General features: G+C 38.6%; 1 protein-coding gene across 1 annotated transcript in view; it reads right to left on the bottom strand.

The window, feature by feature from the left end:
• The window catches only part of mmel1 (membrane metallo-endopeptidase-like 1), a 45,744-nt gene that overhangs the window by 9,956 nt on the left and 19,616 nt on the right, over nt 1–16,172 (bottom strand). Inside the window, exons 12-18 of the mRNA XM_021609387.2 lie at nt 15,013–15,149; nt 14,687–14,780; nt 14,451–14,579; nt 14,177–14,275; nt 13,990–14,073; nt 13,777–13,880; nt 13,607–13,665 (exon numbers count right to left, since the gene is read on the bottom strand). Coding sequence (XP_021465062.1) covers nt 13,607–13,665; nt 13,777–13,880; nt 13,990–14,073; nt 14,177–14,275; nt 14,451–14,579; nt 14,687–14,780; nt 15,013–15,149 — 706 coding nt within the window. The remainder of the gene's footprint in view (nt 1–13,606; nt 13,666–13,776; nt 13,881–13,989; nt 14,074–14,176; nt 14,276–14,450; nt 14,580–14,686; nt 14,781–15,012; nt 15,150–16,172) is intronic.

Below are 16,172 nucleotides of genomic sequence, written 5' to 3'. Positions count from 1 at the left end.
TAGGGTTTTGTCCACCACCACCCGTTGGATCTACAGGTGGAGGATAACATGATAAGTAACGAGGATTACATGATAACATGTCTCAGAGGATAACGTGATTACACGTCTCATTAGTAACAAGGATAACATGTCTCTGATGGTAACATGCCTTTAGAATACATGAGGATAACATGACTCATCAGTGGAGTTTGATGGTACAACGTTATTATATATGTGGAGATATGAAAGGAGAAAGTACTATTCCCAAATATTCTGTTAAATAGAGCACTAGAGTGAATATTCAAACCCCTGTATGAATAGAACACTGGTGTAGAGGAGGAATTTGTGATGTAAAACATGTGTGTAATGGGTTACTAGAGAAAAGTAACATAATATTGAGTATAATGGGTTACTAGAGATAAAGTAACATAATATTGAGTATAATGGGTTACTAGAGATAAGGTAACATAATATTGAGTATAATGGGTTACTAGAGATAAAGTAACATAATATTGAGTATAATGGGTTACTAGAGATAAAGTAACATAATATTGAGTATAATGGGTTACTAGAGATAAAGTAACATAATATTGAGTATAATGGGTTACTAGAGATAAAGTAACATAATATTGAGTATAATGGGTTACTAGAGATAAAGTAACATAATATTGAGTATAATGGGTTACTAGAGATAAGGTAACATAATATTGAGTATAATGGGTTACTAGAGAAAAGTAACATAATATTGAGTATAATGGGTTACTAGAGATAAGGTAACATAATATTGAGTATAATGGGTTACTAGAGAAAAGTAACATAATATTGAGTATAATGGGTTACTAGAGATAAGGTAACATAATATTGAGTATAATGGGTTACTAGAGAAAAGTAACATAATATTGAGTATAATGGGTTACTAGAGATAAAGTAACATAATATTGAGTATAATGGGTTACTAGAGAAAAGTAACATAATATTGAGTATAATGGGTTACTAGAGAAAAGTAACATAATATTGAGTATAATGGGTTACTAGAGAAAAGTAACATAATATTGAGTATAATGGGTTACTAGAGATAAAGTAACATAATATTGAGTATAATGGGTTACTAGAGATAAAGTAACATAATATTGAGTATAATGGGTTACTAGAGAAAAGTAACATAATATTGAGTATAATGGGTTACTAGAGATAAAGTAACATAATATTGAGTATAATGGGTTACTAGAGATAAAGTAACATAATATTGAGTATAATGGGTTACTAGAGATAAAGTAACATAATATTGAGTATAATGGGTTACTAGAGAAAAGTAACATAATATTGAGTATAATGGGTTACTAGAGATAAAGTAACATAATATTGAGTATAATGGGTTACTAGAGATAAAGTAACATAATATTGAGTATAATGGGTTACTAGAGATAAAGTAACATAATATTGAGTATAATGGGTTACTAGAGAAAAGTAACATAATATTGAGTATAATGGGTTACTAGAGATAAAGTAACATCATATTGAGTATAATGGGTTACTAGAGAAAAGTAACATAATATTGAGTATAATGGGTTACTAGAGATAAAGTAACATCATATTGAGTATAATGGGTTACTAGAGATAAAGTAACATAATATTGAGTATAATGGGTTACTAGAGATAAAGTAACATAATATTGAGTATAATGGGTTACTAGAGATAAAGTAACATAATATTGAGTATAATGGGTTACTAGAGATAAGGTAACATAATATTGAGTATAATGGGTTACTAGAGAAAAGTAACATAATATTGAGTATAATGGGTTACTAGAGATAAGGTAACATAATATTGAGTATAATGGGTTACTAGAGAAAAGTAACATAATATTGAGTATAATGGGTTACTAGAGATAAAGTAACATAATATTGAGTATAATGGGTTACTAGAGATAAAGTAACATAATATTGAGTATAATGGGTTACTAGAGATAAAGTAACATAATATTGAGTATACTGGGTTACTAGAGATAAGGTAACATAATATTGAGTATAATGGGTTACTAGAGATAAAGTAACATAATATTGAGTATAATGGGTTACTAGAGATAAAGTAACATAATATTGAGTATAATGGGTTACTAGAGATAAGGTAACATAATATTGAGTATAATGGGTTACTAGAGATAAAGTAACATAATATTGAGTATACTGGGTTACTAGAGATAAAGTAACATAATATTGAATATAATGGGTTACTAGAGATAAAGTAACATAATATTGAGTATAATGGGTTACTAGAGATAAAGTAACATCATATTGAGTATAATGGGTTACTAGAGATAAAGTAACATAATATTGAGTATAATGGGTTACTAGAGAAAAGTAACATCATATTGAGTATAATGGGTTACTAGAGATAAAGTAACATAATATTGAGTATAATGGGTTACTAGAGAAAAGTAACATCATATTGAGTATAATGGGTTACTAGAGATAAAGTAACATAATATTGAGTATAATGGGTTACTAGAGAAAAGTAACATAATATTGAGTATAATGGGTTACTAGAGATAAAGTAACATAATATTGAGTATAATGGGTTACTAGAGATAAAGTAACATAATATTGAGTATAATGAGTTACTAGAGATAAAGTAACATAATATTGAGTATAATGGGTTACTAGAGAAAAGTAACATAATATTGAGTATAATGGGTTACTAGAGATAAAGTAACATAATATTGAGTATAATGGGTTACTAGAGATAAGGTAACATAATATTGAGTATAATGGGTTACTAGAGAAAAGTAACATCATATTGAGTATAATGGGTTACTAGAGATAAAGTAACATAATATTGAGTATAATGGGTTACTAGAGAAAAGTAACATCATATTGAGTATAATGGGTTACTAGAGATAAAGTAACATAATATTGAGTATAATGGGTTACTAGAGAAAAGTAACATAATATTGAGTATAATGGGTTACTAGAGAAAAGTAACATCATATTGAGTATAATGGGTTACTAGAAATCTGATGAAGTATCAATAGAAATAATAATAATATACAACTTGCAAACCCACACATCAATGTGCTTAAGTGGTGTAAAAAATTTGGAGTAATCTTCAATGGTCCCTTTATGGATCATTTGATAAAGATACGGTTAAAGCATTGTACGGGACTTGAATTAAACCTAACCAATAACACTATAAATGCTTATGAGACTTCCTCCACCTTGGTAATACATTTTGAAATAAATCCCATACCCTGTTAAATAGACCCAATGATTTTCTGTATTCACCTACTCAACCATTTAACTTGCTAGCTAGAGACTTATTATGGACAGAGCACCATGCCATCTACAGGGGACTGATAGACCATGCCAGCTCAGTTAATACGTATTGATCCCTCCAAAGCATTACATGTTAATCTTAAAATAATAGACATTTAATAAGTGTGAAGCAGAAAGTGAATATCCAACAGAAATTTGAAATAAATATATAGAGTAACATTGTTAGGGTCGACTAAAATGAAAACAATGCCTTCCAATATGGATAAAGTTATCATATTTGTTTTGTTTTAAACCTTGCAATGGGGGAAAAGCAGAATGTTGTTTGAGAGTGATCCATGTGTATTAGTAATAGTAGATTAATGCAACCGCTGTGTCAGATTTTTTTTAAACTTGACGGAAAAAGCATAATCTGAGAACGGTGCTCAGAGTCCAATCCAGCAAAGAAATATCCGCCATGTTGGAGTCAACAGAAGTTAGAAATAACACTATAAATATTCACTTACCTTTGATGATCTTCATCAGAAGGCACTCCCAGGAATCCCAGTTCGACAATAAATGACTGATTTGTTCCATAAAGTCCATCATTTATGTCCAAATATCCACTTGTTGTTAGCGTTTTCAGCCCAGTAATCCATCTTCATGAGGCGCGAGCACTTCATCCAGACAAAAACTCGAAAAGTTCTGTTACAGGTCGTAGAAACAAGTCAAACGATGTATGGAATCAATCTTTAGGATGTTTTTAACATAAAACATCAATAATGTTCCAACCGGAGAATTCCTATGTCTGAAGAAAAGCACTGGAACGAGAGCTAACTCTGTCGGGAGCGCGCGTCACGAGCCTGAGACACTCTGCCAGACTACTGACTCATTCAGCTCCCATTCCCCCCTCCTTTATAGCAGAAGCCTGAAACAGTTTCTAAAGACGGTTGACATCTAGTGGAAGCCGTAGGAAGTGCAACTTGACTCCATAGACACTATGTATTCGGTAGGCCAAGCTTTGAAAAACTACAAACCTCAGATTTCCCACTTCCTGGTTGGATTTTTCTCAGGTTTTCGCCTGCCATATGAGTTCTGTTATACTCACAGACATCATTCAAACAGTTTTAGAAACTTCAGAGTGTTTTCTATCCAATACTAATAATAATATGCATATATTAGCATCTGGGACAGAGTACGAGGCAGTTCACTCTGGGCATGCTATTCATCCAAAAGTGAAAATGCTGCCCCCTATCCCAAAAAGGTTTAGAGTTCTTCCTATTGGGAAGGGAGTCCTAGTTGAAGGAAACTGATATGGAGACTCGTGAAAATAACAAAGTGAATGGTAAATAGGCTTTCAAATTGCACTCCAATAATGCAATATCTTAGTAATTTGAAGAAGTAAGAGGGATCGAGCATTGGGAATGATATTAAATTAGAGGCTGCTAGTCATCTAAAACAATATTATGTTTCCATTACATGGAACTGTGTCCAGTGACTTGCCTCTTTAAATAAAAATGTTAAAATGTAAGTAAGGAATATAATCTAAAACAATTTAAAAAATCCATTACGTGGAACTGTATCCAGAATGAAGTAGATCTTAGTAAATGTTTTAGTACCGAATATTGAGTTGATAAGCCAGCATTAACTTTTTGAAGGTCCTAGTAGATTTCATTTTTTGACTAGTTTTATGTCCCAGGGACAGTTTGTACAGAATTGTATGTTAATGCAACAGGTCAAAATGACAAGGTTACAAGAGAGGGGCTCTGGGATTGTTTACTTTAGAAAGTGCCTATTCAGCTTGACGGGACACTGCATCATCATCAAGTCTGAAGTATAATTATGTATACGACTGATGGAATGTCCACTACCAAGTTTTTTTTAACATATTTATCAATTATTGTTTTCTTTTGTTTTTTTCACCAACCAGGTAGGCTAGTTGAGAAAAAAGTTCTCATTTACAACTGCAACCTGGCCAAGACAAAGCAAAGCAGTGTGACACAGACAACAACACAGAGTTACACATGGAGTAAACAATAAACAAGCCAATAACACAAACAAGTCAATGACACAGTAGAGAAAAGAAAGTCTATATACAGTGTGTGCAAAAAAGCATGAGGAGGTAGGCAATAAATAGGCCATAGGAGCGAATAATTACAATTTAGCAGATTAACACTGGAGTGATAAATGAGCAGATGATGATGTGCAAGTAGAGATACTGGTGTGCAAAAGAGCAGAAAAGTAAATCAAATAAAAACAGTATGGGGATGAGGTAGATAGATTAGGTGGGCTATTTACAGATGGACTATGTACAGCTGCAGTGATCGGTTAGCTGCTCAGATAGTTTATGTTTAAAGTTGGTGAGGGAAATAAAAGTCTCCAACTTCAGCGATTTTTGCAATTCGTTCCAGTCACTGGCAGCAGGGAATTGGAAGGAAAGGCGGCCAAATGAGGTGTTGGCTTTGGGGATGATCAGTGAGATATACCTGCTGGAATGTGTGCTCCAATCTTTAGGGATCTCGGACGATACAAAAGAGAGGTTGAACAGGCTGGTAATAGGGGTTGCAACAATGGCGGCGGATAGTTTTAGAAAGAGAGGGTCCAGATTGTCTAGCCCCGCTGATTTGTACTGGTCCAGGTTCTGTATCTCTCCCTTTGAAAGCCTTCCTAAGGCAAGTGCCTTGGGAGAGCAGTTAAAGCTACCCGGATCCAGCTGTTAAGGGAGCTCCCAAATTAAGTTAGGCCTGGCCATTTTAGTTTGTTTTTACCCTATGATTTTTTCCACACACGCCAGCACCCACACACAACCCACCTACTCACAGGTTAGAAAGGATGCTGTACACAAATGACATTTTCTGAAGTTTCTATTGTCAGCGTTTTGGTTGCACACATGTAAATTATCTTGATAAGAAATGTACTGAATAACCCAATGTAAGCCTGATACACAAAATGTTTGAAATATATTTAAATAATGTCTAAGGTACAGGAAAACAAACACTCACTGAATTGGGCTGACTGACCTTGGACCTCTGTTCTGACTTCCTGGGGAGGCCTGATCACCTGCACTAGAAATACTAGAGAATTGAGTGAGATTTAAATGGGCTATGTAAACTCTAATAATTAAGAAAAAGTTTATCATTTATCAATCGTCCTATGTGTGATTCGGACCACGAGAAAGACAGAGGGAGAGAGCACTGCCCCTGAATCAGGAACACCTGTCTCTAGTCTATTTTACCATTACCTTTTGGGATACAATTATTTCCTGATGGAGTTATCAAGAGTTTTAATTCTAATTTGATTTGTTATTCTAATTAGTTTATTTTTTATTTAACAGGCAGTATTGTTGTTTTCTTGGACGCATGAATCACGATGTGAGTCATGTCCAAAGGGGAATTACCAGTCCCCTGGGCCTTTGGTAAATATGCAAATCGTTTTTCTACACATGCCTGCCAGTAAAAGGAAAAAGATGGTGGGAATGGTTGACAGTTACTCCAAATGGACTGAAGTTTTCTCCAACTCGAGTGATATATTTGTATTGCTGTTGTTGTTTTGTTTTCTTTGTTTTTGTCTTGCTTCAATAACAAATCTCACCAGATTGGGTCTGCTGGATGGTCGTGATTTCTCCCTAAGGATTCTCCCTTAGCCCTCTAACTCCCTGACCCTGTAACTCTGCGATGAGATCGCCAAGATGATAGGGGAGTATAAGCCAATTTGATAAAAAAAATATTTTCAACTGTGTGTCAAGAGTATTGGTAGTCGTAATAAATTGTCATAAATGATTTACTGTATCTGGATTTCCTAAATCAGAAATGCCCTAAACTAAACTGTTGTTCTGGTCTGTCCTCTCTCGAGGTTATGGCGAAGGTGGCCACAGATGGTATCTAGATGCATGGAAGGGATCATTTTACCAAGAACAGTGTGAACCTCAAACGCCCCCTAACCGGCTGAAGCAATGGCTACAATGGCGTTCAGTACGGTCCTTCACCACATCTACCGTGAGACCTGATCCGAGCCAGCACCCTGCACAAAGCATCCAGTCGAAGCTATCAACTGCCTTTTCTCTCGGGAGTGCGACATAGTTCATGTCATACTGTTGGTGTACTGGTTGAAAAATGGACAAAGACATAATGGACTGTAAAGGATTGTGGAGGCTCAGGTAAGAGACATTATCAAGGGCCATCCACTTTGAACATGTGCCATTAAGAGGACAAAATTAAACACTATCTGAAGAAGAACATGAAGAAAACGGCAGAAGGATGAGTGCCGGGAGGGTTGAGGGGGGTCAACCGTGCACGTAATTGATTTAGGCTTATCCAAAATTGTTTATTTGGGATATCAGGTTGATTGTGGAGGTCTGCAGACTGCGAAATTGAGTGTAATTTAGACTAAGAATGCATTGAGATACCAATCTGTCATTACCACAAATTGGGGCCGTGATGAGAAACGTTAATGTTAGAAAAATAAGAGAAATATACTGTATGTCAATGTAAATTTACATTCCGCCAGTATTGGTGTGTGCTAAGTTGAGGGTCTTAAATGAAAGTGATAGAAACAACGTGAAGCACTAAGGACTGTCATTCTAAAATTGGGGTATAATAAATCAATAGTTATAATTCGAATTTGGAAAGGCGAGGCTTCTATAGACAGAGCAATGCCCCTAAATTGTGAGGAGAGCCACTAGATTGTAGCTTGGGCAAACCTTGCCCCAATCTCATTCTTTTAAAGGTTGGTGTGAAACTGTTATAACATGTATTCTCTCTTCCCTGTGAAAGTCACTATGCGTGTGCCCTAGAAGAGATTCAGGAGATCTCTAGAGACGTAGAGAAAATTGGAAATGCTAAAAGAATTGCTTAAATTGGTTTTGCAAAACAGAGAGACTATCTTTTGGCAGGTCAAGGGGGCACTTGTGCAATCATTGGCGATGAATGTTGTACTTTTGTCCCAGATCACTCTTCTAATATGACTGATCTCGCCGAATACATTGCCACTGTTGCTAAGAATAATTCCCCACAACCAGAGTGGACATCTGCAACTTGGTTGGAATCCCTGTTTGGAAGTTGGGGATCCCAAATTGCCCAATGGGCTGCAACATGTTTTTTATTTTTTATTTTGTCTAAATTGTGTTATTTAACATGCTGTGTATGTGTATTCTTGATAAATTCACTCCTGCTAATAAAAGTATAACCTTTATTATGATGATAGTATTACCCTACTAATAAGAATGTATAACCCAAAATGAAGGGTTTGAAATGATCTGTGTTTTCTGTGTTGATTTCCCTTACTTTAATAGGAGTATAGAATATTTTGATATTGAAGCTAAAATCGAAATGCTTACATTAAAATGTAATGATTATTATCACACGAGATAAGAGAATGGAATGTGATGGAACATTTTATGTTGGTGCTTTTCTATTTAACAATTTCTGTGTTCATGCAAGTGACTGATTGAATGAACCCTCAATATCAGTATCTGCAATTTGGCAGAATGCCCAGACCCTTGTTTTGAGAATGAAAGTCATCTCAGTTTCAAGGTCTCAGCTTAGAGAAGAAGCCTTGTGAGGTATTGATCGGTCACATGAATGAAGTAAACGTTAATGATGAATTAATTATGAATAAGCTAAATCACTGCCCCGTGGGAGCTCCTGACAGACGTTCATTATGGTACTTCAAGTTTGTTGGAACCTCTCCATTTAAGATTGACTTTGAGTGCCCCGTGGTAGAATTTCCACATCATGCAACCTTTTATATCAAGTGAATGAAACAAAATTCTTCACATCTGACTAATCATTGCAGCATTGTCTGAGTTACATTCATTGTTGCTGGCGCCCCAAGCCAAGTCCATATTTTTTAACCACAAAGTTTGTGTGCACTGGAGCCTGAAACTATCAACAGCAGAACGGATTACCGCCAGTCATTGTTCTCAATGAGGTGAGAGTGGAGGTGAGCCAGTCCTTATGGAAAAACCACATGATTTCACATGTGGAAAATCACGTTTTGCACATGTGAAATCATGTGAAACCACGTGTTTTTGGAACAATTCACATGATGAATCTATATCCACAGTAAAACAAGTCCCATATCGACACAACCTGAAAGGCCGCTCAGCAAGGAAGAAGCCACTACTCCAAAACCACCATAAAAAAAAGCCAGACTACGGTTTGCAACTGCACATGGGGACAAATAACGTCCTTTTCGAGAAATGGCCTATAGACAAAAAGTCAATGTATTGGAGTGGCCATCACAAAGCCCTGACCTCAATCCTATAGAAAATGTGTGGGCAGAACTGAAAAAGCGTGTGCGAGCAAGGAGGCCTACAAACCTGACTCAGTTACATCAGCTCTGTCAGGAGGAATGGGCCAAAATTCACCCAACTTATTTTGGGAAGCTTGTGGAAGGCTACCCAAAACGTTTGAACCAAGTTAAATCATTTAAAAGGCAATGCTACCAAATACTAATTGAGTGTATGTAAACTTCTGACTCACTGGGAATGTGATGAAAGAAATAAAAGCTGAAATAAATCATTCTCTCTACTATTATTCTGACATTTCACATTCTTAAAATAAAGTGGTGATCCTAACTGACCTAAGACATGGAATTGTTACTAGGATTAAAGGTCAGGAATTGTGAAAAACAGAGTTTAAATGTACTTGGCTAAGGTGTATGTAAACATCCGACTTCAACTGTATTCACATCACCAAATAATTGATTAATACACAGTATTACAATGAACGTCTACAGTAGCCTCAACAGCACTCTGTAGGGTAGCGCCATGGTATAGCCAGAGGACAGCTAGTTTCCATCCTCCTCCGGGTACATTGACTACAATTTGAAACCTAGGAGGCTCATGGTTTTCACCCCCTTCCATGGACTTACACAGTAATTATGACAACTTCCGGAGGATGTCCTCCAACCTATCAGAGCTCTTGCAGCATGAATTGACATGTTGTCCACCCAATCAAAGGATCAGAGAATTAATTTAGTACTGAAAGCATAAGCTACAGCTAGCAAGATCTACAGTGCTTAACATGTGGTGAGTAGTTGACTCAAAGAGAGAAAGACAATAGTTGTACAGTTTTGAACAAATTCAATTCTTTAAAAATTAAGAAGCAAGAGAGAGACAGAGAGAGAGCTTTATTTTGTTGTATTTTTTGTTCACTTTCACTTTTACTTAGCTAACGAATGCAGCTATCTAGTTTAGCCTACTCAAACACCTGGCTCAAAAAGATATGACGCTATGTTTGCTAGCTGGCTATGGCTGTCCAACACTGGAACTCTTCCAAGTCAAGGTAAGCTTTTGGTTTTTATTGATTTATTGACACCGGACCCGCCAGTTTAACTGCTAAACTACGTGCTGACTGTACACTACTGTATGATTGTTGCGGGGTTTACTAACGCGTTAGTTCTAGTAGCTACGGCACTGTAGGTAGGCTGCGTGTAGCAGTTAGTGGTTATGATATGAAGGTTTGGGTTGGAAAGGTTTTTTCACCTGGTCACAGATAGCTGATGTGTTGTGCACTGATGTCCCCAAGTGAATATAAAAGGTGAGAGGAGGAGAGGGCGTAGATGAGAGAAAGAATTCTACAATGAGCAAAATGATCATGCTGTTTGTATGTGGCGGCTGTGAAAGTGAACTATGTTTGGGTGTGCTTCTACACCTGCATTGCTTGCTGTTTGGGGTTTTAGGCTGGGTTTCTGTACAGCACTTTGAGATATCAGCTGATGTACAAAGGGCTATATAAATACATTTGATTTGGATTTGATTTGTGATCAGGGGTGTATTCGTTCTGCCGATTCTGTTAAAAAACGTTTCTTAAACAGAAACAAACGGGTATAAACATGTCTAAATTTGTCCAATAGAAACTTTGTTTGCAACTGTTGGGACTAATGATTACACCCTAAATCAGCTAGATGCAGGCAAGGCTAGGTTGTAGCAGCCTCATGACGTGTACAGGGAAAGTTTGAGTATCATGTAGCAACCTAAACCTATCAATGTTACATTGAGCTGGGTGAATGGAATATGAATGACAGTCATCCAGTATGCTATAATAGAAATAAGGCCATGCTCATAAAAACGCTCCTCCTTCCTCTGCAAGGTCACCAACCGCAGCTGATATAGCATCATACTGTCCTTTCACATTAACACCTTAAATTAGCTGTAACAGTATGATATTCATGTTATCACGTTGATATTTTGACTCCCCATGTTGTCACATTTATGCTTCACCAAAGGGTGAGGTTTCCTCCAGATGTGACGAGTTCAATCTTGGTTTCATCAGACTAGAGAATCTTGTTTATTATGGTCTGAGTCTTCTGGACTCAGGTGCCTTCTGGAAAACTCAGGTGCCTTCTGGAAAACTCCAAGCGGGCTGTCATGTGCCTTTTACTGAAAAGTGGCTTCCGTCTGGCTGCTCTACGATAAAGGCCTGATTGGTGGAGTGCTGCAGAGATGGTTGTCCTTCTAGAAGGTTCTCGCATCTCCACAGAGGAACTCTGGAGTTCTGTCAGAGTGATCATCGGGTTCTTGGTCACCTCCCTGGCCAAGGCCCTTCTTCTCCAATTGCTCAGTTTGGCCAGATGGCCAGCTCTAGGAAGAGTCTTAGGGGTTCCAAACTTCTTCCTTTAAAGAATGATGGAGGCCACTGTAATCTGGAGAACTTCAATGCTGCAGAATTGTTTTTTGGTATCCCCAGATCTGTGCCTCGACACAATCTTGTCTCGGAGCTCTACGGACAATTCCTACAACCTCATGGTTTGGTTTTTGCTCTGACATGCACTGTCAACTGTGGGTACTTTATGTAGACAGGTGTGTGTGTGCCCTTCCAAATCATGTCCAATCAATTGAATTTACCACAGTTGGACTCCAATCAAGTTGTAGAAACATCTCAAGGATGATCAATGGAAACAGGATGCACCTGAGCTCAATTTTGAGTCTCATAGAAAATGGCCCTTAACCAACAATGCAGTTTTAAGAAAATAGAGTTAAGAAAATATTTTGTAAATATATTTCTAAAGTTAAATTTTTTTTTTAAAGAACACAATTAAATATCAATAACCAGGCTATTTAAAGGGGGTATCAGTACCGAGTCAATGTGCAGGGTACAGGTTAGTCAAGGTCATTTGTACATGAAGGTAGGGGTAAAGTGATAATAAACAGCTACTGGCAGCAGTGTAAAAACATAGGAGGGGTGGCCATTAGTACGGGTGGCCATTTCATTAATTGTTCAGCAGTCTTATGGCTTGGGGGTAGAAGCTGCTAACGAGCCTTTTAGACCTAGACTTGGCACTCTGGTAACACTTGCCGTGCGGTAGCAGAGAGAACAGTCAATGACTTGGGTGACTGGAGTCTTTGACAATTTTTTGGGCCTTCCTCTGACATGCCTAGTATATAGGTCCTGGATGGCAGGATTATTGGCCCCAGTGATGTACTGGGCCGTATGCACTACCTTCTGTAGCACCTTACGGTCAGATGCTGAGAAGTTGCCATAGCTGCCGGTGATGTAACCGGTCAGGATGCTCTTAATGGTGCAGCTGTAGAACTTTTTGAAGATCTGAGGAACCATGCCAAATCTTTTTAGTTTATTGAGGGGCAATAGGCATTGTCGTGCCCTCTTCATGACTTTCTTGGTGTGTTTGGAACATGATAGTTTGTTGGTGATGTGGACACCAAGGATCTTGAAACTCTCAACCCACTCCACTACTCTCGACCCACTCCACTACTACCCGCCAGGAAGTCCAGGATCCAGTTGCAGAAGGATGTATTTAGTCCCAGGGTCCTTAGCTTAGTGATGAGCTTTGTTGGCAGTATGGTGTTGCACGCTGAGCTGTAGTCAATTAACAGCATTTTCACATAGGTGTTCTTTTTGTCCAGGTGAGAAAAGGCAGTATGGAGTGCGATAGAGATTGCGTCATTGGTGGATCTCTTGGGGCGTTATGCAAATTTGAGTGGGTGCTGTTGATGTGAACCATGACAAGCCTTTCAAAGCACTTCATGGCTACTGATGTGAGTGATATGGGGCGGTAATCATTTAGACAGGTTACCATCGCTTTCTTGGGCACAGGGACTATGGTGGTCTGTTTGAAACATGTAGGTATTACAGACTCGGTCAGGGAGAGGTTGAAAATGTCAGTGAAGACACTTGCCATTTGGTCCGCACATGCTCTGAGTACACGTCCTGGTAATCTGTCTGGCCCCACAGCCTTGTGAATGTTGATATATTTAAAGGTCTTGCTTACATTGGCTACGGAGAGTGTGATCACACGGTCATTTAGAACAGCTGGTGCTCTCATGCATGCTTCAGTGATGATAGCCTTGCAGACGATAGCTAACTGTGGATGGGTGACAAAAGTTGCAGCTATTGTGTTGGCTGTTGTCATCTTACCTATCTGGTTTCTGTTTGGCGAGTAGAAAGCATTGACAACAGCAGCGCCAATGATCCACCTAGAAAAACCCCAATTAGAATAAAGATCCCATCATTTGAGAGGGAATGTGTGCTCAGTGTTCAGTTGGGGGTGCGTCTACAGTATGTGAGGCTAAATGGATGTATCTTACATGTCCGGGTCGACTGGCTCTCTCAGCTTCTTCAAAGTCTTGTGTGCTTCAGCCTGCAGGTTCTCAAGGACGTTCTCAAAGTAGTTCTCCTCACTAAAGTTCAGCTGCAGAAAGAGACCAGATCATCAGAAACAATCTAGACAACAAATTCTACATCCATTTCTCTTTCAAATTGGAAGATGTATCACAGTACTTTGGCCAGGTCACACATACATGGGCATACTCCTGGTCAAGCTTCAGATTGCTCTCTTCCAGAATGTGGTCAGGATAGCCAATATGCTCCTTAATGGCCATGGCCTGTAACATAGAGCAGTAGAACAGTCAGCTGGTAAGTTCTTTGAATTACACTTTCAAAATGCTGAGGTACATGGTATGTTTGTTTGCACTGCTTTGTTTGTACCTTCTCTCTTGCCTTCTCCTTAGACTGGTCATCCATCCAGTTCAGCTCCTCAAGTGTCTCCACGTACGCTTCCTGGATCTTACTGATGAGGTCACTGACCTGTCCACACAAAGAGTTAATAAATCAACATATACACACCCGTAACAACTCACATGGACACAAATGGGCACGCATGTTAAAAGTGCAGCCTAAACTGCTTTAGTGACAGTGATATAATATGCCGGAGAGGGATTATCCCTGTTTTGCCTGCATCTCGTCAACAGGAGTGACTCACCATGCGTTTACTCTCACCAGCAAAGGTCTCTCGCACATACAGAGCACCCACTGCGTTCTCCATGCTGCCCTGGACGTAACGCACACAGTCTCTCCACCGTGCCTCTTCCACGGTGGTCCCGTACAGTGCCTAACACACACAGACAGTCTAATTTGCCACACGTTTACACATGAGTTTGCTTTTCAATGTGCTTGATTTGACGTGTGCTCCTAAGGGTGCTCAAATATCTGTCTCACCTTTCTGTAGTGTGCCCTGGCATCTTTGAAGCGGCGACTCAGGCTGCTGACTCTCTCCATGACGAGCTGCCAGGTAAGGTAGTTCTGCAACGTTCTGGAGGAGAAAAACATGGACATATTTCACCAACTATGTCCCTCAATCGCTCAAGCAATGTATCTACATGACACACACAGCCCAAGACGGTGTGACCACAATCCACCCTCCTGCATGACTCGCGTGATAATTCACAGTAGATACTATACTGATAGAAGCACGTTTGAACCATGGGCTTCTCATGATCCTACCATTGTTCTACATGAACAGCTGCCATTGGGCAGAGTCTGACCTGACAGTGTGTTTGGAAAGCACGTCGTTCATCTTCTCCAAGTAAGGAGAGCTGTAGACCACCACCTCCTCCTCTCGCTGTAGGTCCACAGCCACGCTGGACAACACTCCACGCACAAACCTTGTCCAGTTAAAACCCTGTCAAAAATATATATGTGCTGCTATTACTATCAGGCTGAGCCTTCTTCTGCAAGCTACAAATACATACAGTGAATTCGGAAAGTATTCAGACCCCTTGACTTGTTGGTTACGCTACAGTCTTATTCTAAAATGGATTGAATTGTTTTTTCCCCCCTCATAAATCTACACACAATACCCAATAATGACAAAGCAAATATATATTTTTTTTAATTGTGCAGATGTATAAAAAAAAACTGAAATATCACATTTACATACAGTTGAAGTCGGAAGTTTACATACACCTAAGCCAAATACATGGGGGGGCAGCAGGGTAGCCAAGTGGTTAGAGCGTTGGACAAGTAACCGGAAGGTTGCGAGTTCAAACCCCTGAGTTGTTGTTCTGCCCCTGAACAGGCAGTTAACCCACTGTTCCTAGGCCGTCATTGAAAATAAGAATTTGTTCTTAACTGACTTGCCTAGTTAAATAAAAAATAAAATAAAAAAACATTTAAAGTCAGTTTTTCACAATTCCTGACATTTAATCCTAGTAAAAATTCCCTGTTTTAGGTCAGCTAGGATCACCACTTTATTTTAAGAATGTGAAATGTCAGAATAATAGTACAGAGAATTATTTATTTCAGCTTTTATTTCTTTCATCACATTCCCAGTGGGTCAGAAGTATACATTCCCTCAATTAGTATTTGGTAGCATTGCCTTAAATTGTTTAACTTGGGTCAAATTGTTTCAGGTAGCCTTCCACAAGCTTCCCACAATAAGTTGGGTGAATTTTGGGCCATTCCTCCTGACAGACCTGGTGTACCTGAGTCAGGTTTGTAGGCCTCCTTGCTCCACACACTTTTTCAGTTCTGTCCACAAATTTTCTATAGGATTGAGGTCAGGGCTTTGTGATGGCCACTCCAATACCTTGACTTTGTTGTCCTTAAGCCATTTTGCCACAACTTTGGAAGTATGCTGAGGGTCATTGTCCATTTGGAAGACCCATTTGCAACCAAGCTTTAACTTCCTGACTGATGTCTTGAG

This window comes from Oncorhynchus mykiss, chromosome 7 (genome assembly GCF_013265735.2).
Source record: "Oncorhynchus mykiss isolate Arlee chromosome 7, USDA_OmykA_1.1, whole genome shotgun sequence".
Lineage (NCBI taxonomy): Eukaryota > Metazoa > Chordata > Actinopteri > Salmoniformes > Salmonidae > Oncorhynchus > Oncorhynchus mykiss.
The sequence above is the reverse complement of the archived record's forward strand: the minus strand, read 5'-3'. Positions and strand labels throughout refer to the sequence as shown.